This window comes from Chrysemys picta, chromosome 3 (assembly GCF_011386835.1).
Source record: "Chrysemys picta bellii isolate R12L10 chromosome 3, ASM1138683v2, whole genome shotgun sequence".
Taxonomy (NCBI): domain Eukaryota; kingdom Metazoa; phylum Chordata; order Testudines; family Emydidae; genus Chrysemys; species Chrysemys picta.
Window position 1 is genome coordinate 84,173,512 of NC_088793.1, and position 24,805 is coordinate 84,198,316.

Here is a 24,805-nt window from a genome sequence, read left to right on the forward strand (position 1 = left end):
TCTCAAAGGTGCCACAGGACCCTCTGTTGCTTTTTATAAATACAAATGGAGCTGATTAGTTTTATTCTTTACCTCCTACAGTATGGTTAATCTTGTTATAGAATAACTAGTTTAGTCACGTTTCCTAGGCTTGGCACATTTCAATAAAATGTGTGTATTTATAATAGGTGGTCTAGCATTGACTCACCCTAATGATAGTTCATGTAAAACTAATATTTCTAGCAGTGGATTATTATAGGCCATAGCAGCACTTACTCACATTTATTTAGAACAGTATGAAAGGAAACCTACATGTTCATCTAAGGAGTATAGTATGTATAGTAAAGGCCATATTGAGAAAGAAAGAAAATAGCTATTTAGTACTTCAGTTCCCACAAAAATGTGTGAGCTATTTGCTATGGTGGTTTTCTTTCTTCTTCTTTTTTTCTTTTTTTTTTTTTTTTTTTTTTTGTAATCAGAGGAAATACACTCTTGTAGTTTAAAAATCTGCAAGCCAAGAATTTGCCTTAGAATAAAACTGGAATGTTTACATGATGCCCAGCCCAAAGATCATTCAAGTCTATTAGAATTCTTTCATTAACTTCAGTGGGCATTGGATCGAACCCACGGTGAACAGGGTAACTATTTTTGAGTGTTACACTGAATAATATTGTGATTAGTGATGTGTGTGCCTGCTCTTTTCCTGGGACTTTCTTGAATTGAGAGGGAGAATTGTACTTTCCTATTAAGGTGCTATATAAACATAATGTGATATAATCTCAGAGGTTATCATGGGGAAAACATTTTAAGTAATAACTATTTTTAAAAGAAAAATAAAAGACATACATGCTAATGACATTGATCATTGATAGGGATTCAGAGTTTCTGTACAATAGTTCATCGTATCAACATCTTTGGGGATCTCCATGGTTACTACAGAAATTAAAGCTTTGTTTTGAAAAGAAATCATTTCAATCCTTTTTGTTGTGAAGAAAACGTTTTGTGTGAGATCAGTGCAGAGCCGCCTCATTGAGTCAGCAGACAGACAAACAGAGCTCCGTGAGCAGTGAGTTCCTCCTATTCATCTCAGTGAGTTAAATCTGAACACTAATGATGACTGCTTTTATATCTACATTAACTCTTTCACTGTTGATCATTTTAGTAAAAAATCAAGCTTTTCTAGAACTGAGGGTCGATTTAGGATTGTTAGCAAATCTCAACTATAGTAACACCACTCTTCCAGCACACGCACACTCTGATTCTTGGACATAAACATTAAAAATGAATCAATGACCAAAATCAGGAAACAAGAACATACATATAAAGGGATTCGGATAATTGGAGGTTCAGATAAATGGATTTCGGATTAACGGGAGTATACTTACTGTACAACCCTCTTATAGAAAAGGTTGGTGAATAATAGTTTACTGAAGGATGTGTAATGTGTAAGGGTTTTAAGCTGTAATAGCACCAAATTGTCAGGGTCCACCCATTTCAACCAAGTGCAGAAAACTGCAGAAACCTAAATTCTGCGGCAAGGCCCCTCCCCATTCCCCAACCAACCGTGACCTAATGAAAATTCTGCAGCTGCCTGAAATGCATAGAGAATACATGCATCAGATACAGAAGACTTTGATTAATTAAGGGTTATAATGCATAACAGTTGATGCTATAATAGACAGTAAAATACATTAGTAAATATTTCTCCACATATTTCTCACTATTCCATAATTTCTGTTTTGCTGGAGAAGAATTCAGTGCGAGTGTGCACACCCTTGGGTAGCGGGATTGGTCACAAAGTTCAGGCCCACTGTGCTGTAGAATACATTGCTCTATCCTCCTCCTCCACCTCTTGTCCGCAAAGAGGGGATTGGCAACTCCATCCCTCCCCATTCTACTGATGGTGAGGGAACCTCGCTCTTCTCCCCGCCACCCCCCAAGTAGTGCACAGAGGGGGATGTTTTTGGTGGCTTCTTCATCCACTCAAACGACACTGGGCCTTGATCCTGACAGCAGAGCGCTTCAGTAGTCAGTGTTCTGTGTGCTGTGCTCTAGCCCAGTCTGTTATATCAACTGTAAAAAAGACAATATGGGGTGTATCTCACAATATGGGCTATATATAACAATTGCCCAGATCTGTGGGACTTTGAGCACCATCCATGTTGCAGCACCTGATGCACAAACTATTTCTAAACACTTAATTGTTTTCCAAAATACCAAAAGATTTATAAAATATAAATTGTTAAAAACATTGTACTAATCAGTAGGAATCCACCCAAAAGACTGCCTACAGTGTCTGCAGAATGGATGGTGTTCTCTTCAGCCTTTTTGTTTCTAACCACATTTACAAAAAGTGTATCTGCAGATATCAAAAAACAACATACATTGCATCCAGTAATTCCAAATGACAATTGAAACAGCAAAGATATCAGACCCCCCCCAAATCAAGCTTTTTATATTGGCAAATCAAACTCCACCTTCACTGCAGTGACCCCGGTAATCTGAACTGGCCTGGTTTACTTCTCAGGGTATGTCTACACTGCAATTAGACACCAGCAGCTGGCCAGGGCCAGATGACTGGGGCTTGTGGGGCTCTGGCTAAGGGGCTGTTTAATTGCAGTATAGACCATCGGGCTTGGGCTGGAGCATGAGCTCTGGGGCCCCATGGGGGTGGATGGGGTCCCAGAGCTTGGGCTCCAGCTGGAGCACAAAGTTCTACACAACAATTAAACAGCCCTATAGTGAGCTGGCATGGGCCTGCCGTGGGTTTTTTAGTTGCACTGTAAACATACCCTTACTTCACTAGTTTTATCTCAGTGTAAAATCATTTCCTTCAATGGAGATACTCTATATTTACATGGCTGTGAGTTCAGTATCAGGCCCATTTTCATTTATCAAAATATTTTTACAGGGCAGCTCAGTTTAGCAGTTGTCAGCAAACTTTCTACAAGATACAGCTACCTGTTGTTTAACCAGACCTGTTGGAGGACAGCATACACAGCCAAATTCAAACCTGCTGTAACTCTGTTGAAAATAATAGTCACATCAGAGATGAGTTTATCCCATAATTTTTAAGATTCTGTTTAACAGAATGGCTATTTGTAGGTGTTTTCATTCCTAATCCTTTTTCTTCTCTATAATACCTCCTAATAAATGTAAAAACCTGGATCCCTCAGTTTCTTTACCCTTGGATATGATTTTTAAAGTTTGAAAAATATATTTTTTTAAATACAATGTGAACTGGAAATTTTTCATTTTTGAATTTTGTTCAAATTAAGGTTCCAAATAGGGATTTTATTACTGGGCTGTGATATATATCAGAAAAGATTTTAATGTATCCAAATGTAGGGCCTGTCCTGCCAGGAGGGGAATCTATCTAGATCAGGGATCGGCAGCCTTTGGCACGCAGCCAGGCCGGTTTGTTTACCTGCCACGTCCACAGGTTTGGCCAATCGCGGCTCCCACTGGCCACGGTTTGCCGCTCCAGGCCAATGGGGGCTGCAGGAAGCGGAGGCCAGCACATCCCTCGGCCTGTGCCACTTCCCGCAGCCCCCTTTGGCCTGGAGCGGCAAACCGCGGCCAGTGGGAGCCGCAATCAGCCGAACCTGCGTATGCGGTAGGTAAACAAACCAGCCCGGCCCCTGGCGAGCCGTGTGCCAAAGATTGCCAATCTCTGATCTAGATCATAGCTGACTGCACTCAAAACTCATTGGCTTCAATGGCAATAGAGGACACTTAACATGTCATTAGGTACCCAACACCTTGCAAGATCAAACCCTGATAGCAAATTTTTATTTGTAATTGAAAATAATGTTGTGATCTTGAAGTATTTGGATTCATGATATAGTGCAGGGGTTCTCAAACTGGGGGTTGGGACCCCTCGGGGGTCACGAGGTCATTACATGAGGAGTCGCGAGCTGTCAGTCTCCACCCCAAACCCCGTTTGCCTCCAGCATTTATAATGGCGTTAAATATATTAAAAAGTGTGTTTAATTTATTAGGGGGGTCGCACTCAGAGGCTTGCGATGTGAAAGGGGTTGCCAGTAAAAAAGTTTGAGACCCACTGATACACCTCTACCCCGATATAACGCTGTCCTCGGGAGCCAAAAAATCTTACCGCGTTATAGGTGAAACTGTGTTATATTGAACTTGCTTTGATCCGCCAGAGTGTGCAGCCTCGCCCCCCCCGAGCGCTGCTTTACCGCGTTATATCCGAATTCGTGTTATATCAGGTCGCGTTATATCAAGGTAAAGGTGTATAATGTGTCTGGACAGGGGTGGATAATGGAGCTCTTGTTTGCAAGCCCCCTCTTCAACTCCTGATTAAATTAGTTTGTTTCGTGTGTGTGTGTGTATGCAGATAGAATACTGTGTAAAAATAAAGGATGTTAAAGCGTGCGTGTGTGCATGTGCAGTTTTATAATATTGACAGGAATTGCTGGAGTGCTCAGCCAAAAGGGAAAAAAAAAAAACCTTCTGAGAGCTGCTTCCAAAGTCCAATGTGTGCCGGAAGCACAGGTTTGGCTGTGTGGAATGGAATGTTCTCTGTACTCCTCCAAGAACAAAAACAGCTGGGAAATAGGCTACTGAGACAATTTCTAAATCTGAAAAAATAAATGCCGCACAGCCGTTGCCATCTCTCTTCATGAAGTTTACTTCACTTTTCGGCACATTTAGGATGTTGGGTTTTTTTTAGGGTGAGAGGTTGTTTCTGCTTTTTTTTTTTTTCCCCTTAATCCTCTGACTTTTTGCTGTTTGGTCGTTCTCTAAAATTACATTATTTACATTATTGAGATTTACTTCACTCCCTTCCCCCACTCAGTGGAAAAAAGTAAACTGAAACCAGCATGCTCTACTAAAAGCAAAACAAATGTTAGTTATTTGAGTCCTCCTGCGGTCATTGGATGGCTCTCTGTAAAATAACTGGAAATTTTGCTGCTAACTGGAAGTGTGATGTGTTCAGCCAATTCCCAGACTCTTTTAACCAGTTTTTGTTGTTGTTAGAATAGTCGTTTAAAATGTCAGTGTTTTCAAAGAACAGGGCAGCAGCATGTTTTAATGATAATGTTATTGTGTAAAACATTTTATTAAATATATATTTATCTAATTAACTGATATGACTGTTTTGATGTGACTTCCCTCTTGTACCTATACTTTCAAACTGTGTCAGAAGTCCATTTCAGCAGCTAAATCTGGAGTGAGTAAATCTCCTACGCATGTGAGTTTCTTTCCCCTTATGCTGGTGTAAGGGGCCAAAAGCAAGCAGAAAGTGCATGTGAAGTAGGGCAGCTAGTTTCCCCTGCTCTAAGTAAATTTTCCCATCACAATATGGCACAGTTGGGATCCTCACTTTCGGGTAGACAGAGGTCTGTAGGGTAGTGTCATATCTGACCACTGCAGATTTTGGAGTGTAAATCTTCACTCCAATGAATGTTGCTTCAAGCAGTTCTAATTATCCCCTCGATGCCCTCTGCCTTTTCGAAGAGTAGGAGGAAAGATGTGCGTGGGGGAGAGAGCTAATTGCAGCAAGGCTCTCTCCTGGCTCCTCCCTTAAAACTACAGTCAGAACTACCGCTCTCTTGAGAGACTAAGAAGGGTTCCACAAAGCAAACTTTTCAGAGTTCCAGCTGACTTTTTTCTCTTCCGCTGGGTTTTTTCTACAGAAAGGTGTGCGTGGGTGATCCCAGCATCTGGGGCTAGCAGAAAGGAGCCCATGGCTCACTTTTACTTTATTTCTGCTCAGAACTTTAAGTGCAATAACCATTGTTAACTGTGTCTAAAGGGCTGCTGCTCTCACTTTGGTGACAGTGCTGTTCTTTCACTGCATGTACTGAACATCTCTTGTGACTCTGACTCACAGATTTCATCTGATATTGAAACTAGAAAATGAAACTATATCAAGAACATTTCAGTTTGTGTGTGTGTTTGTAATATCTATATTTCATACAGATCCACAATTTACGGAGAGAATATAGAATAGAAAATCTAGCACTAATGCAGTGTTTCAGATTGAGAAATCAAGCACTGAAATGTGAAGAAATCTCCAATTTTGTATTTTTTCTCCCTGCAACTTTAACTGTTTAGGTAAACATTAATAACAAGCAGGAATATATTTTAAAAATAGGTTTATATTCAACAAGAAACACAGGAAATAAAAACATTACATATGTGTAACATGGCTGAGTTAATGTGAGAGAAAGCTCGATTTGAACTTTTACTTCTGAGTGCTTGGTTTCTCTGCGTCTGCATTGCATTAACACTAGTTATTGTGTTGCATGTCCCTGGTATTCTTAAAGGAAAACAGGGACAGAGAAGATAAAATGTTCTTGAATTCTTTGGATCTTTTAAATTTCTTGAACCAGAGGAACACGGCAGTCCTGTGGAGCTATGTAGGAAAGGTCCTTCCAACGCTAACAAGTTGGCTCTTCACCGAGTAAAACAACAGTGTGTAAAAGAGGTGGTTAAAGGCAAAAACACATCCTTTAAAAAATTGAAAGTCAAATCCTAATGTGGAAAATAGAAAGGAGCATATACTCTGACAAGGAAAGTGTAAAAGTATAATTAGGCAGGCAAAAAAGAACAAAAGAATTTGAAGAACAACTAGCAAAAGACACAAAAACTAACAGCAAAAAGTTTTTAAGTACATCAGAAGTAGGAAGCCTGCCAAACAATCAGTTAGGCCACTAGAGGATCGAGATGCTGAAAGAGCACTCAAGGAAGAGAAGGGCATTGCAAAGAAGTTAAATGAATCCTTCGCATCGGTTTTCACTGCAGAGGATATGAGGGAGAGATTCCTTCCCTGAGCCATCCTTTTTAGGTAACTGTCCCAGATTGAGGTATCAATAGAGGAAGTTTTGGAACAAATTGATAAATTAAACAGTAATAAGTCACCAGGACCAAGTGGTACTCACCCAAGAGTTCCAAAGGAACTCAAATATGAAATTGCAGAACTACTAACTGTGGTATGTATCCTATCATTTAAATCAGCTTCTGTAACAGGGGAGAGGCGGATTGCTAATGCAATACTGATTTTTAAAAAATATTCCAGAGGTGATCCTGTAAAACTAACTTCGGTACCAGGCAAATTGAAACTAATTGAAGAACAAATTGAAGAAGAGAATTATCAGACACATAGATAAACAGGATTTGTTGGGGAAGGGTCAACACAGCTTTTATAAAGGGAAATCATGCCTCAGCAGACTAGTAGAATTATTTGAGGGACATGTAACTTAGTCTCAGCATTCACCAGCTGTACCTCATCATGCTAATCTTCAGGCTTTTTTTTTTTAAACAGGGGCTTTTAAGAGTTAAGTTACACAACTCTCTTTTTCTTTTTAAGTGAGTGGATTCCTTGTTGCGTTGTTGATAATTTTCAGACTTTTTTTTTAAATAAAAGGGAGGGGGGGCTTTGAAGATTTAAGTTACACAACTCTCTTTTTATTTTTAAAGTGAGTGGATTCCTTGTTGCGTTGTTGAGAATGATAAATTGATACCATATGTTGCTTCCAGACAAAAAAGTCTCTGTATTCCTGTGGAAGCACTTGCAGCTGGTGTCTGAGTTAATGGACGGGCTCCACAAGGTAAACACAGTTTGGAAGAGACTGAAACAGACACTGGCTAGGAGGGGCGGGGAAATTCTTGCATTTTTAAAGACATGGGGATCTGCCAGTTTTGCTTGATGAGGATAAAATGCTGAAATACTTTACAATTGCAAGCCTTTGCGGCAAGGAGCAGTTAGGTGTCTATATCATGTCTGGTATATAATATTTTGGAAATGATAAAATGCCCTGTATGCAATCCTACCGTTTTGTAATCCTATCAAAAAATGGTCAGAGAAATAAGTTATCAGGACATAATAGGTACTGTACATTCATTTTCTAGAGCAAAACATAGCAGATTTTTTGAAGGACTGATTTAAGGAAGTTTTGTGCAGTGGATAAAAGTTTACTCATTAACATTTGAAAATATAGCTCTGGGTTCTATAAAAGTACTACCTCCGTCAGTGCTGTTGATCTGAGCACTGGTCTGCTGATTCATTATGAATGGACCATTGTATGCTAATGGGTCCTGTTCTAGCATACAGTGTTCTGTCCTTTTCACATACAAAACTACAGTATATGAAAAATTAAAGGTTGAGATAATAACAGAAGAAAGCAGACAGCAAAGGAACCAAGGAAGAGAGTTTGACACTCCATCCGCACTTTCAGAGCTCCACTAGATGAGTTTCAGGCCCCAAGCATTTCCTCCCACCCGTGTGGCCCACCTCCACCAGACTTCTCCTTCCTGGAAAGGTCTATAAAAGGTCTTCCCTCTCCCCCCAGAAATCCCAACAGAGTTCTTTAGCCACTTGCAGCAGCAAGAGCCAAGGTTCAGACGCAGCAGCCTCCTGACTTCATCTGGACTCTCTTCTTCCTGGACTTTTCATCTTGACAGTGGCATCTCCAGTTGCTTCTAACATCTTGCTGACTCTCTGACCTCATGCCCCCTTGCTGTCCAGCCTCACTCCCCCTGCTTATCATGCATCTCATCAGGAACACCACAACCTGTCCCAGCTCCAATTCTGCTCAGTACCCATCTCAGCCTTTCCCACCCACTAAAATCCATAATCACTAACACCAGTGTTCAAATAATTGAGTCGCCTGTAACTTTGAGAAGTGTGCAGCCAAACAAAGCCTCAGCATTTTCTTATTGGCTTACCACCATCTTTCTCTCATGGCATCTTTCCTTTTGTTCTTCCTTTTTGTGTTGAATCTATTATTTTTATTATTTACTATTTGTAGCGCAGAAGTGCCTAGATCCCCATTGAGGGATCGGGGCCCTGTTGTGCTAGGCACCTATACATACACATAAGTACTGTATACATTTGATTTTAAACTGTAAGGACCACATATTCTATCTGTTAATAAATCATATAGTACACTTTGAGCCCCGTAGACAATAAAGGGAGGAATGCACCATATTTTTTCTATTCTGTTCTTATCCAGATCCTTATATTGCGCCCATCACTGAGGTATCTGAGCCCCATTCCACTGATTCATTAAACAACATGATTAGCATCTTTCTCATGCATATATCCTCCAGTACAGTGCCATGAGAGTGCCATTGTAGTATCTTTAAAGCATCTCATTGGGCATGGAATGATTTATTACATTTCCATCTTAATAGCCTAATCCTGCTCCCATTCGCATTAAAGGCAAAACTCCAATTGATTTGAATGGGAGTCGGATTGAATCCTTGGCATTTTCCTGGGGGAGGTCCCTTTGTGGTTTGTCACAAGGATGATATATTTCGAATACAGATTTTTGTGAGTGAATATTCTTTTCAGAATCTTTTACATTTTTTTATGACAGTGATATAAGTCCACGTGACACTTCAGAAATCCTGTAAAAGAGAGGGTCACTCTCACTTTACAAGCTGATGGACAGATTCTGTCGCCTTTGCGCATGAGAATAATCAGTCGCATTGACTTTAGTGGGAATGCTAACAAGAGAAAGACTAGCAGGATCAGGCCAGAATTCAGTCCAACTTGGATAGATGTGATACATGGGACAGAAGGTATCACGACATTGTGAGGAGCGTAATGTGGAAAGGCTACACAAAATAAATTTGTTTTAAGGAAGTATTTGAAAGGGGAATGGGAGATCCCTTTGTTTATGGAAGCAGAGAGTCATGAGAGGAGCAGGGTGGCAGTGGGGTGGGACACAAAAGTAAATTGGCAGCAATTATGCTATAGAAAACAATCTTCTTACAGAAACCAGTAAAGGAAAACCAGAGCTGGTATGTAAATAGCACTTTGTGTAACTTAAATGAAAACAAACTGCTTGGATTTCTCATAACCACCAATTTTCAGTGGAAAAATTATTTTATTTTTTTATTTCTGTAATACCAACACTGTCTCAAAGAGATGATGATCCATATAAAAATGCAAATTACATCTCCTTCCCCCTCCCCACGCCCACACATTTAGGACCTGATCCTGTAAGCTGCTAAGTTCTCTCTACTCCATGAAGTCAATGCAAGTTGAGGCCACTCAGCATTTTGTATGTCAGGGATTTATGTGATATGGTTAGAGCTGGCAAACATCAGTGCAATGCTTTTGCATTGAAAATGGGTGGCGACTGATATTTCAGGCTTTTTGTTTGTGTGTCTTAAGTTACATAAAGTGCCATTTACATACCAACTCTTGTTTTCTTTACTGGTTTCCTTCCGTAAGAAGATTGTTTTCTTTAGCATAATCACTGGCCAGTTTACTTGTGTGTCCAGGCTTTGTTGTGCTCTTGTTATAGTGGTTCTGAGTGACTTTTTCTTACTGTTTGTGTGCAGTTAGGCCTAGGGTTGCCAAGTGTCTGGTTTTCGACCGGAAAGCCCAGTCAAAAAGGGACACTGGTCAACACTGCTGACTGGGCCATTAAAAGTCTGGTTGGTGAGGCTGGCAGACAATATGTCCCTCTGGCTCCTAAGTGGAGGGATGGCCAGGGGGATCCATGTGCTGCCCCCACTCTGGCTCTGCAGCTCCCATTGGCCACAGTTCTCTGCGGGTGGAGGCAGCACAGAGCCACCTACGGCCCCTACACCTAGGAGCCGAGGGATGTCGCCGCTTTCAGGGAGCTCCCCGAGGTAAGCACCACCTGCGGAGCCTGCTCCCTGCACCCCAACCCTCTGCCCCAGCCCTGAGCCCCCCTGCACCCAAACTCCCTCAGAGCCTGCACCCCTCACCCCCTCCTACACCCAAACTCCCTCCCCGAGCCTGCACCCTGCACACACACCCCCGCACCTCTGCCCCAGCCCTGAGCCCATCCTGTACCCAAACTCCCTCCAGGAGCCCACACACCACACACACCCCCTCGCACCTCAACCTCTGCCTCAGCCTGGAGCCCCCTCCCACATTCCGAACCTCTCAGCCCCTGACTGGAGCTCCCTCCTGCACCCCAAACCCCTCATCTCTGGCCCCAACCCAGAGCCCCTCCCACACCCTGAATCTCTCATTTCTGGCCCCACCCCGGAGCTCGCACCCCCAACCAGAGCCTTAACCCCCTCCCACGCCCCAACCACGTGCCCCAGCCCAGTGAAAATGAGTGAGTGAATGAGGGTGGGGGAGAATAAGCGACAGAGAGGAGGGGATGGAGTGAGCAGGTGGCAGGGCCTCGGCGAAGGGGAGGGGTGGGTGCGGGGCAAGAATTTTCGGTTGTGTGTGATTAGAAAGTTGGCAACCCTAGTTAGGCCTGATCCTACAACTGGATCCATGTGGACAAACATAAATACTTCCTGCACAGAGCCCCATTGAAGCCAGCAAGGCATGGGAATAAGAATCCATCCACATGGACCCAGTTGCAGGATTGGAGCATCAGGTAGGAAATGTTAGTTAAATTTTAAAAACTCAAATGATTTATTTAAGAGCCCTGTTGGGGGAGAGTGGGAAAGTGGGTAGTGGCATTTGGTTAATATAATTTAAAACATATTTCTGCCAGACCCTAAATATAGTTATAATCTCACTAATTCAATAATAAAAAAATCCCCTCCTGGGTAGACTGAGGAACTTTTATGCTGAGAATGAACCCAAAATAATTTTTTCAAGGTATTATAGTCCCTTGGAAATATAAGTGTGTATAATTGAGGTGCTGATACAAACATAACTTTAGTGTCATTATGGAGTCTTGTTTGCTATGCTGTGCAAATTGTTTAAAAAGAACAACTCCTGTTTTGTAGTTTAATTTTTCTTTTTCATGAGTGGTAAACAAGAATGTTTCTGCTGTCCATGTGTGAGAAGAATTTGAGAGAGGTGGGGCGGGGAAGGTCAGTCCTGAAACTGACCAAAAATACAACATGAAAAAAATGTATTTACCATCAACAAAATGGAAAAAAAAAAATCTGGGCTACATTTCTTCACACAGCCAATGTGTCTTCAGTTCACTTACGTCAAACATCCCTTTATGTTAATAGTATGAATGCTAATGTGTTTATGAATAATTGTTTGGTTGTGTGTGTTCTTTGTCCAATTGAAACTGGAATCCCTTCAGTGCATTGTAAATGGAAAACACTTATTCTGGCTTGTTTGGTTACAATGAGAGACTGTTGACTTTCTCTTTTTAAAACATGCTGGTGGAACACATGTATTTGTATCCTCCACAAAGATACAGCTGATGTTTGCCAATATTTTAAAAACATCTATGACTTAAAACTTGTTCAAATTTAACATACAGCATTAGTACAACTGGTTTGCCAAAATAATATGGCATAGCTCCAAAACTCTTTAACTTGCGCATAAAATAAAAAAACATACAAATTCTTATTAGCAAATTTCTTATGGTCTTTTTAGCTGTATTTTAATCAGAGGATCTAGAGTGAGATTTTGATCTCAGTTACACTTGTGTAAGTCTGGTGTCATTTTACGTGAGTTACTGGGAGTTAGTTTTCTGGGTCTCTCTCGGGATTTTGTACTGGGTTCAATCACCATAGTGTGAAGTCACGCCACTTTTTTGAGAATGCATACGCAGAATACAGTACTGTTTTTCATTTCTTGTACCCAGTGTATCTGATGGCACCTGGCAGGATTTGGGATTCATTGGACCTTTTATGGGTACTCTAGATTTCTGTTACTAGCAGCCTGCTGTGCTTATGATCTTATCGTGCATAATGGCATTCCAACTTTGGGAGACTACGAGGATGCTGTGGGTGCGGGGAGCAACAGACCAGCTACCCTGAATATATAATTCAAATTTCAACAATGGAATGAAAAAGTACATCCCACCTCCAGTGTGCAGTTCTATAGGAGGAGGAAGGAAAGCAGTTGTGATTTGCACTGGAGTATTGTTATAATACATGTATAAAGTTGCATTTCAGTAAAGAATACAAAGGTACTTACAGAAGCTGCAATGAGAGTAGACAGCCTTTCAATCACCTTTATTGAAGTGTTTGCAGTTCTCATTTTGAGAGAGTTGGAACAATAGTAACTGATAATTTAATCTGTGTGCAGGACATTTTATTCAGTCAAAAATAGAAGCGGTACAGCTCTACCGGGGCTTAGCAGTTGTTGATGCGGCTTTTTGTTTGTTTGTTTGTTTGTTTGTTTGTTTGTTTGTTGCTGTTGAATGATTTGGAAGTATGAGCAACCTACAGCCCAGGGGAAGGGTGGGTTGTCAGGGTGTCAGTTGCAGCTCCCTCGTCCTGCAGTCTCTAGCACGGGTGATGGTTACACCAGTGGAGGATGGGCACAGCAGAGTGGAGCTCTGCCACATTCCTTCTCCCTGGAAGTGCTCTCTATGTCAAGGGTGAGGAGGGGTGAGGGCAGAGAAGCTGGCACAGGAGTTGGCTCTGCTTTACGGCAGCATGGCATTCTGCACAAGGAGAACTCCCTGCTCACGATTTACAACCAGTATCTGACCCCTGCCTGAGCAGTGCAGAATGTCCAGAGCAGCCCAGTGTTTTGATCGGATTTCAAAGTTTCGTTTAATTTTGGGCTTGCGTGATTGAGATGAGACTAGCAGAGGAAATGGTACTTGCCCTGACTTTTTGTTGTATTCCTTTCCCACAGAACTCAATCCGGCATAATTTGTCACTTCACAGTCGATTCATCAGGGTACAGAATGAAGGAACTGGGAAAAGCTCTTGGTGGATGATTAATCCAGATGGTGGAAAAGGTGGGAAGCCCCCACGGAGACGCGCTGTTTCAATGGACAATAGCAACAAATACACAAAGAGCAGAGGCCGAGCAGCTAAGAAAAAGGCAGCCCTGCAAGCTGCACAAGAAGCTACCGAGGACAGCCCGTCTCAACTTTCCAAGTGGCCAGGGAGCCCAACTTCCCGCAGCAGTGATGAGATGGATGCTTGGACAGATTTCCGCTCTCGTACAAATTCAAATGCCAGTACAATAAGTGGCCGTTTGTCACCGATATTGGCGAGTACCGAACTAGATGATGTTCAGGATGATGATGCTCCACTTTCTCCAATGCTGTACAATAGTCCATCAAGCATGTCCCCATCGGTAAATAAACCATGTACTGTTGAGTTGCCTAGGTTGACTGATATGGCAGGCACAATGAACTTGAATGATGGACTGACAGATAACCTCATCATGGATGATCTTTTGGACAATATAACGCTCCCCTCTCCCCAGCAGTCACCATCAGGGGGGCTCATGCAAAGAAGCTCCAGTTTTCCATATGGTTCCAAAGGTTCCGGACTTGGTTCTCCATCAAGTAATTTCAACAGTGCTGTGTTTGGACCATCATCTCTGAATTCCCTTCGTCAGTCTCCCATGCAGACCATTCAAGAGAACAAGCAAGCTACCTTTTCTTCCATTTCTCATTATAACAACCAGACGCTGCAGGATCTGCTGGCATCTGAGTCACTTAGTCACAGTGATGTCATGATGACGCAGTCTGATCCACTCATGTCTCAAGCCAGCACTGCTGTGTCTGCCCAGAATTCACGCAGGAGTATCATGCTTCGTAGTGATCCAATGATGTCATTTGCTGCTCAGTCCAACCAGGGAAGTTTGGTCAATCAGAACCTGCTCCACCACCAGCATCAATCTCAGAATTCTTCTCTTGGTGGCAGTCGTGCCTTGTCAAATTCCATCAGTAACATGGGCTTAAATGATACGAACAACTTAGGGTCGGCCAAACACCAGCAGCAGTCACCCATCAATCAGTCTATGCAAACCCTTTCTGACTCACTCTCAGGCTCTTCTTTGTATTCCACTAGTGTGAACCTTCCAGTCATGGGGCATGATAAATTCCCAAGCGATTTGGACCTGGATATTTTCAATGGAAGCTTGGAATGTGACATGGAGTCCATTATCCGCAGTGAACTCATGGATGCAGATGGGTTGGATTTTAACTTCGATTCCCTCATCTCAGCTCAGAACGTTGTCAGTCTGAATGTGGGGAGCTTCACTGGTGCTAAGCAGGCTTCATCACAGAGTTGGGTGCCAGGCTGAAGGATCCTTGAGAAAAGGGGAAATGGGCAAAGCAGGTCAGTGTCCTGTAGATGTGGTTTGTTGTTTTTTATTGGCGTTTACCCTGAGTAGTTAATAGTTTGTGTGCATTAATGATATTAATGTGATCTGTGGTGAACTTGATGTATTGTGATATATGTGATATAAACAAACTTAGGAGGTGTTGAGGGAGGGAAAGGAAAGCTAAAGGTTGTAAAGATTTCAAGTTCAAAGTTCAGGGCTAACCCCCAGATCCTAATTAGGCAGTTTCTTCTCGGCTGCAACACTGTCACTGAGGGCCTCTATTAGAGTTCTTTGAAGGGGTCAACAAACATGTGGTCAAGGGGGATCCAGTGGACATAGTGTACTTAGATTTCCAGAAAGCCTTTGACAAGGTCCCTCACCAAAGACTCTAAATTAAGTTGTCACGGGATAAGAGGGAAGAAAGATCCTTTCATGGATTGAGAACTGGTTAAAAGACGGAACAAAGGGTAGGAATAAATGGTAAATTTTCAGAATGGAGAGGGGTAACTAGTGGTGTTTCCCAAGGATCAGTCCTAGGACCAATCCTATTCAACTTATTCATAAATGATCTGGAGAAAGGGGTAAACAGTGAGGTGGCAAAGTTTGCAGATGATACTAAACTGCTCAAGATAGTTAAGACCAAAGCAGACTGTGAAGAACTTCAAAAAGATCTCACAAAACTAAGTGATTGGGCAATAAAATGGCAAATGAAATTTAATGTGGATAAATGTAAAGTAATGCACATTGGAAAAAATAACCCCAACTATACATACAATATGATGGGGGCTAATTTAGCTACAACTAATCAGGAAAGAGATCTTGGAGTCATCATGGATAGTTCTCTGAAGATGTCCACGCAGTGTGCAGCAGCAGTCAAAAAAGCAACCAGGATGTTAGGAATCATTAAAAAAGGAATAGAGAATAAGACAGAGACTATCTTATTGCCCTTATATAAATCGACGGTACGCCCATATCTTGAATACTGCGTACATATGTGGTCTCCTCAGCTCAAAAGAGATATACTGGCATTAGAAAAGGTACAGAGGAGGGTAACTAAAATGATTAGGGGTTTGGAACGGGTCCCATATGAGGAGAGATTAAAGAGGCTAGGACTTTTCAGCTTGGAAAAGAGGAGACTAAGGGAGGATATGATAGAGGTATATAAAATCATGAGTGGTGAGGAGAAAGTGAATACGGAAAAGTTATTTACTTGTTCCCATAATATAAGAACTAGGGGCCACCAAATGAAATTAATGGGCAGCAGGTTTAAAACAAATAAAAGGAAGTTCTTCTTCACACAGTGCCCAGTCAACCTGTGGAACTCCTTGCCTGCGGAGGTTGTGAAGGCTAGGACTATAACAGGGTTTAAAAGAGAACTGGATAAATTCATGGAGGTTAAGTCCATTAATGGCTATTAGCCAGGATGGGTAAGGAATGGTGTCCCTAGCCTCTGTTTGTCAGAGGATGGAGATGGATGGCAGGAGAGAGATCACTTGATCATTACCTGTTAGGTTCACTCCCTCTGGGGCACCTGGCATTGGCCACTGTTGGCAGACAGGATACTGGGCTGGATGGACCTCTGGTCGGACACAGTATGGCCATTCTTACGTTCTTATGAGACCGTGTCAGAAGCTACCGGCTTTTTTAATTTAGTTTTTAGAAATGTTAACTACTAATTAAATCAAACTTTTTAGTTACAAGAAATAATGAAAAACCAATTAACGGTGGAAGATGTGTGGTTTTAGGACTCGTGGAACTCAGAAATGACTTATTTTTCTATCACGACAGACTGAACCTTCACCACAGTATACAGCCCAAGTAACCAAATAACTGGGGTGATATGCAGGAATGGTTGGTGGCGGAAGCTCCGTGGTGTATGGAGCAGCAGTACAGCATGGGATAGGAGAGATTGCACTCGTGGATCTACTCAGTGCGTGAATCTGGTGCGGTAAAGTGCACAACAGATTGGGACTTAATCAGAGCTGTATTTTTGCTGTGGTGCTGTGATTTTAAGGAAATAACATATTTTTCACATTTTTTTCTCAAGGAAGAAAATGCAAAAATTATGGAATTATTAGGAACCTGGGCCCAGAGAGCAGCCATTTTAAATGTGTAAAATGTATAAGAGGTAATCACAACCACAAGTGGCCATCTCTTTCCATTTTAGGGCCCAATCCGGTAATCTGTCCTATATATGACTCCTAGTAACTTCATTGGGAATTTCACTCGCATAACACCAGCAGATTTGGGCTGTAATATATTCCTAGTTAGGCGTTCGCTTCTTCCCGTCTTTTTGAATTTACTACAGTTTCATGGGGTTTCTCCGTATTTCTTTTCCTTAATAGTGGAAATTGTCAATCTTGCCGCTGATATCAATGTGTTCCTCTTTGTTTCTGCAGGTCATTTGGGTTTTCACCTGCATCCATGCATCCATCTTCTTACACACGCACATTCACTCCTTCATGTTATAGATTCCTCCTGAAGTGTCCTTTGTCTCCAATGTTTGTTTATTAGTATAGGGGAAATAGATTTCAAAATACAGGAATACAAAAGGTTAGTTATAAATTAGAGTGCAGAAATTCCATTAACTTTAGAATAATGTATAGAATACCCCAACTGCAAGGCTAATAGGCATTCAGTTTGCGATATAGTATAAACTCTCTTTTTTTTTTGTTGTCTTTCAAGTTTAAATTGCATAACTTGCTGACGAACAGCCCTCTCACCCTTGCTACTTGAGGTATTCTGTAGTTAATGGAGATTTCTTTCTCTAATTCACAGTTAGACTGTTAAGGAAAGGCTTTGAAGCTGGGGAACAGCTGTGGTGAGTGATGCTTCCAGCTGCATATTTTGAGCATTATAGAAGATATATATTGATTTGTTGTCTGAAAAAGAGAGAAGGATCGTGCCATGTACAAAATTCCTTCATTTAGTCTTCAGAGGCCACTTTTGTAGATGTGATAGTTGGCTGCCCCCATCCTTTATCTTTTCTAGAAGAAAGGAGCTTCACTGATTTCTTTGCGGTACAAGCCAAACTCTTTCCAAATGTCAGACCGCTGGGAGGGAATGAACCGTAGAATCTTAATCTCACCCTGCTGATCATGCCGTAAGATAGCACCTTGACAAGGCCGTGCATGCTATGTGGGTATTTACTGAAATTCAAAAGACTCAGACTCTCTTTCAGTTTCATCTTTTAATCATTTAGAAAAAGAATGCTTTCCCTCTCAGAATCTAGAACCCTTGTCCATGAACTATTAACAAAAACTTCCAAAACTCCATACTTGTTGAGAGATCTGTTTTTTTTTCTGTTTTTGTTTGTTCGTTACTTTTCCTTCTTAGTGCTTATATAGTGTATGGAGTTAGAAATCCCATATCTTCATGTGATGCATAAAAACAAAGTAGGAATGTTATCACAGTAAAATGCCCAAGGTCACAGTTTGCCAACAGGTCTTGCAAAAATAAATGCCCTTGACAATATTGGTTGAGAAAATGTGTCCAAGGAAATGACTTCACACCATGTTTTAGTAGCATCGCTATACTGCTTACACGAAAAGGATATCTACATGGAGCCTTTGCTGGGCAACATTACAATAAGTGTTCTGCACAGAAATATCTGCAAAGTTCTCTCAGCTGCCTCATAAAAGATTGCCCTTTGTCATTCATAGAAAGAATAGATGCCTTGATTTTCCCAGGCTGAATACTCAGAATAAAGAAACTGGTAGTTGTGTGTGAAACGACTTTCTTTACAGAGGACAGACTTGTTAACTATATAAACTCTGGTGGAGTACTGGCCACTTTTCTGTGGAAGCCTGTCACTGCCTCTCATTACAGGACCTGGTGCTATTGGTTGATTTGGTACCAGGTGCAAGGGTAGATGTGGTTTTTTGTCTGAATTTACTGATTATGAATAGTTCCTGGTCTATTCAACAATCCCATTTGAGAATTTGCCTTCATGTCTCTTATTTTGGTAAAAGTGTCTCACATTAAATATTATGCAGTAATTCTGCATTGCTTTTTCAATTATTTGTCTGCTTCACCATAGTTATAAGGAGCTTGAATTAAATGCTACTCTAAGCAATTTTCCTGATCTCAATAAAGAATCTTTATAAGATTAAAGCTTAAGAAACTACTTTTCAGCAGAATGTTTCAGCCGTTGCAAATATGAAATCTGCTCAATGAAAAAGGCTGAGTGGGATTTCAAAACCAAAATGTATCTTTTCCATAGGTTATCAATATACATAGAATATAAGTACTAAATTTTCCATAAACCAGCAAAATCTCTTGGGAGTCAGCTTTTGGAAAGAACAAATATACAGTTGTTTTGTTTATGCTTAGTATCTATATAGTATTCCTATGTGGGATTTATTTTAATTTTTTTAATCCAAAGACTTTCTTAATGGGGTCAATGCAAATGTGCAAAGAATCCAACATTATGAATTTAGTTTCTCTAGAAATTTCTGGGAGAGAACACTCCCCACTTTTGTTACACTGGCTTTGTGCCTCTGATGGTAACCATGACCAGCATTTCAGAGGAACCTGATTGGGGCATGATATAATAGCTGTTGGTTTTAGCCTAGAAGAAGGAAAGGGAGAGAATCAGCAAACTTTCTCCTACTTCATTCACTCATCTGTGATTTCCCCCGTTCAGACAGTTTTTAGCTCCATTTCTTTTGTCCCCCTCCCAAAGGTATTGAATGTGCCCCCCAACACCCTCAATAATCGGGACAATTTTTCAGTCACTATTTCCTAACCTCTCTTAAGAGTACTACTGATTGTTAATGTCTCTTCTTAACACCTGTTGTCCCACAACAGCTCTTCTTTGTTTTATGATTGTTGTCACCCACTGAACACTCAGGAAACAGTACTGACTGAAAGGGTATCCTTAAACACACCTAGAAAGATAGAATCATTTGGAACTTTATATCAGAATGTCATGGGCTGGTGATCAACATCTTGTGAAGAGAGATTTTAAATTTCTATTTCATCGGATTCCTCTAGGTTCCATAATATAGTTGCAGGGGGATTGAGTTGACTTGTTTGAAAATTGAAAGCAAAAATACCTCAAAAATTGGCTAGAGAGATTCATTTTTCCTTCATGCATCATTTAAAATGATGCAATCCTAGGTCATAGAGTCCTGGCAAGGTCAGTTAACTATAGTTGTAGATTACCCAAATTACAAAGGGTAACACATAGTATTACATCACCAAAAACAACAATTACCTCTACAGTATAGCAAATGATAAATTTTGGGACTATTTGCAGATTTGTTATACCTGTATTCACCAGGTAAGCCACTCTGGGTGAAATTCACCCCTGTGCCCACACAAAGCTCTGTGGATCACTTAAGGCCCACTGAAACTCATGTTTAAAGCTTAAGCAGTGCATAAATCCTCTACACTTGGATAAATTTCACCCTTTGAATTGGAGAGGTTTGCCCAGAGAATGTTCCACATAGAAGATGATTTTGTCTTTGCAGAAAATAAGTTTGCTGCTTCTGCAGTTGAAATTAAGAAAGCAGAGGTTGAGCACCTATTGCCAAAGGAGTCTGACAGTCCCAGGGCCATACGTGTTCCCTTTTCTGAAGTAAACACCGTCATGGGGATTACCATGCTGGCCAGAAAGAAGGCACCCTCAAATAAGCTTGTACCTTAAGTGTAGGGTCAGCAGGCAGTAGTTATCTAGGTTTTTATAGATGGAGATAGGATAGAGATTGCTTTCAAAATCTAAAGCCACCAGAGGACTAAGGGATTTCAGAAAGGCCCTTGGATGGCAGGTAGGATTCAGAGAAGTGGCACAAGGACCCCAACAGAATGCTGAATCAACTTGATGGATATTTGTACATCTCTTTCCCCCTGTTGGGACTGGGCCTTGCCTAGTTTGTGGCCAGACTAGAAGGCAATTTTACGGGGTTGAACAAATGCTATCTATTTTACAGTTCACTTACTTTCTGATCTAAGTTATATTCAGGTCTGAGTTTGAATCAGCAATACCCTGATATTGATGATGATTATTATTTATCATTTTATAATGCCCAAAGATGTGGTAGGCACCTCACACCATTTACAGAAGACATAATCCCTGCCTTGAGGATCTTACAGTTCAATAGCTGACATGATACAGCAAGTGGGGATTGCAATGAATAGGTGGTATGGGGTGCTGTATGGGTTATAGCAACAAGATTACACAATTACCAAGATTAGTCTTTCTCCCATGCTGATTCAGTCATTAGTTTTTTTATATTTTTTTTAATATTAGCTGATATGATAATAAATTGTTGACTCATATGTGGGCATTTTAGCAGAATTGAGTCTTTAGAAGGTATTTGAATGAGGAGAGTTTATCCACTTGGCAGACCAGAAGAAGGAAAGTGTTCCAAGCATAGAGGCCAATATGGAAGAAAGCACAGAAATACTTGTGGGACTATCTTTTTCACTAATGTTTGTGAAACTGTCAACTCTGTCCACTAGTACATGTAAGACAGATATATTTTCTAACTGTTGTATAATGCCAAACCTTTTCATGAGCATAAAATGAATTCTCCATTTTTAAAAAGACAACGCGGACTAAAAGGAATCATTTAAGTCCTGAATCTTGTCGTAACACATCTGTATTTTTGTATTTTTTCAGATGTATAACAGATTCTTATTTCTACTGCACATCATCAACTAGATATTTTGTAGATGTTTGCCAGTTTATCTATTAACATTTCTAAAGTGCTTATCGCTATAGTATTACTGAGATATTTGATGCCAGTGAATGTTGCTCGGGTGAGATTAGAAACTGGCTCATTTTCTCTAAAATTGCAACTTAATTAGTAGGTGTGGATTCGACCTGTTCAAACATTAAATTTAATATTCATGTCTGCTTATGATGGCAGTGTTTTAGTAATAAACAGTTAAATAAAGTTCAGTTCTTCTTTGAGTGATTGCTCAGGTCCATTCAACTTAGGTGTGTGTGCCTCCAGTGACGGTGCATGGAACCAGTGCTGCTTCAGCTAGAGCTGTTGCTTTTTGTTTGTTCGAACTCTTTAGCCTCTTGCTAATATTACTGTATACAGTTTCCCTCTAGTTTAGTTCAACCTATTTGTTAAGTTAGAGACTTAGTAGGTCCCTAAAGGGACTTCGTCTCGGGATGGGGCATGCCCCGGTCCCCAGGCTTTAAGCCCTGTGATCACTGTAAAAGGCCCATGCCCATTAGTGATCCACATAATAGTTGTTTATGGTGCTTGGGCGAAGGTCACATTAGTGATAAGTGCAAAATCTGCAAGTCCTTCAAGCCCAGGACGAAGAAGGAGCGTGACATTCGCTTGAAGACGCTCCTTATGGAGTCTCTTCTTACCCCGATGCCGGAGTAGCGCTCCGATTCGGCGCTGAGCACTGTGACATCGGTGCGCAGCACCCCACCGGTACTGTCTGTGAGCCAGCACCGGTCCCCTTCCATGGCTCCAGCCAGGAAGCTCAGGAAGATGGGGCAAGGGAGGTCTCCAGCTTCCCACAAGGGGAGGGACAAGTCTGGGGTGGACCAAGGCCCTGTCTCGGTGCCTCTTCACTCCCTTCGGGATCTCGGGCCCCAGCTCAGATCAAGCAGTGTAGCCCAGCCTGCTCCCTGCCGGCTACCCCAGACCCTCCAAGTGGCACAAGATATTACATCCCTCCCGGTGCCACCCGCTCCAGCCCCTGCGGGGTCCAGGTACCAGGCTAAACCGCGTTGGGACCACCACAATCTCCACCTTTCTGGCAGTGCTTCCCGTCGCACCCTCTCACAGCCGTCATGCTTCTGACCGTGACAGGCAGATCCTTCATAGCCCCATCTGGTCTCCAGATCTAGGACAAGGGCAGAGAGGCTCGAGGTGCAGCTCGCCGGTAACCGGGCGCAGACCTCTGGAGGCACGCGCCCCCGGCAGGAGTTTTGGAGTCGGCACCTGGAATCTCCGCGGCACTGGTACCGCTGCAGGGAGAAGTCAAGGGACCAATAGTACCATTCCCCAGACCGTTGCCGATCCCCCAGGGTGTCACCGCGTGCAGCTACATCTTCTCGACACCAAGCCCACTCTAGTTCCCGATCCCGCTCCACATCCCGGTACCGCTCGTTAAGCATGAGGCATAGATCACTGGCCCGAGGCCACCGCGGATCTCTCAAGCATCACCGAGGCCCCTATCCAGATGCTCGTCGAGGTCAGCCAGATCCAACTCCGGGAGGGGCGACAAGTACCGATCGGGACAGAGCCACCAAGCAGCCCCATCTCAGTCGCAGGGGAACGACTGCTTGGGCTCTGCCCAGGATCGGAGCAAGGTTCCCTAGTAGCGAGACAGGCTCCGGCACCTACAGTGCAGACTACGTTGGCGGCACCGCAGCTGGGCCCATGGCCTCAGACTCCGTGGCCGGCACAGTGGTACCCATGGAACCCATGGGGCTTCACTCAGCCCTCTCAGGCTGCCCGCTCAGTCTCCAGAGCTTCGGAGAGACCGGCTACCATCCTCTCCCGCCCCCCTCCAGCCCAAGAGGTCTCGGCTGGAGGCACCCCTCAGGCACTGGAGAAAGTGGGCAAGCAAGCCGCCAGACCACCTCTGGTTGCGGAGGACCCCCTGGTACCGGCTTCCTTCTCATCGTCACCAGACGAGGCCATAGCAGGGCCCCATCTACCAGTGCCCCAGGATGATGCTATGGAGCATCAGGAGCTGCTAAAGAGGGTCGCTGCCAACCTCGGCCTCCAGGCAGAGGAATTAGAGGAACCCGCAGACTCCCTCTTTGATGTTCTCTGCCCCGTGGCCCCGGCCAGGGTAGCGTTGCCCCTATATGAGGGGGTTGCTAAAATTACAAATGCCCTCTGCCAAGCCCTCTCCTTCTTGCCTCCAATCTCTAAGAGGGCAGAGCGCAAGTACTTTGTGCCATCCAAGGGTCACAAGTACCTTTATACCCACCCTGCTCCCAATACCCTAGTGGTAGAGGCGGTCAGCCACAGAGAGTGACAGGGTCAACTGGGGGATACCCCTAAGAATTAAGACTCAAGGAGACTAGACTTGTTTGGGCGTAAAGTTTATTTGTCCTCCAGTCTACAGTTGCGGGTGGCCAACCATCAGGCCTTACTAGGCCGCTATGATTTTAATATGTGGCAGGCCATGACCAAGTTCAAGAGCGCCCTTCCTGAGGCTTCTAGGAATGAGTTCTGGGCGATCCTAGATGAGGGCTTGACTGCAGCCAGAGCAGCTCTCCAGGCAGCATCAGATGCTGCGGACACCACCACCCGTACCCTGGCATCGGCCATCTCATTGCGCAGGGCTTCATGGCTACTCCTCTCTGGTCTTTCCTTGGAGACTCAGCAGACAATGCAAGACCTCCCTTTCGATGGGCACGCCCGTTTCGCAGAACAGATGGACATTAAGCTCCAGGGCCTGAAAGATTCCCGTACGACCCTAAAAACACTGGGCCTGTATGTCCCCGGCCCTTCCCGCAAGCGGTTTAAGCTGCAGCAGCTTCAGAGCCAGGGGAGCCACCCTCGCCAGGAGCCTCCCCACAAAAGATCCAGGGGCAACAAGAAGCACCCTGGCCTCCAACCCCCGTCTACATCCCAGTCAGGCTCAACCTGCAATAAGCAAACGGGCAAGCGCCCATTTTGAGGGTATGCCCAAGGACGACCTACCAGACTGTTCCCTGAATCCTTCCTCCCCTCTGTTTGCCAACCACCTTTCTTCCTTCCTCCCTGCGTAGGCGTCTATAATATCGGACCGATGGGTCCTCAATATGGTGGTGCAGGGTTACATCCTTCAGTTACTTTCTACCACCTCTTTGTACCGCTCCTCCGCGCCCCTCTTCAGGGACCCTTCTCATGAGAGTCTTCTCATGCAGGAGGTAGCGAGTCTACTACAGCT

General features: G+C 42.9%; 1 protein-coding gene across 5 annotated transcripts in view; it reads left to right on the plus strand.

The window, feature by feature from the left end:
• FOXO3 (forkhead box O3) overlaps nucleotides 1-24,805 on the plus strand; it is a 146,510-nt gene that overhangs the window by 101,919 nt on the left and 19,786 nt on the right. For 3 of the 5 annotated variants that reach the window (XM_065590197.1, XM_005287653.5, XM_005287654.5), the window contains one exon: nucleotides 13,511-14,952. The exons of 1 other annotated variant lie outside the window; for it this stretch is intronic. In XM_065590197.1, the coding sequence (XP_065446269.1) occupies nucleotides 13,511-14,917 (1,407 nt within the window). In that variant the 3' untranslated portion in view covers nucleotides 14,918-14,952. Of the gene's footprint in view, nucleotides 1-13,510; nucleotides 14,953-17,716; nucleotides 17,760-24,805 lie in introns of all 5 variants that reach the window. One more of the 5 variants, XR_010600083.1, reaches the window with a different exon arrangement.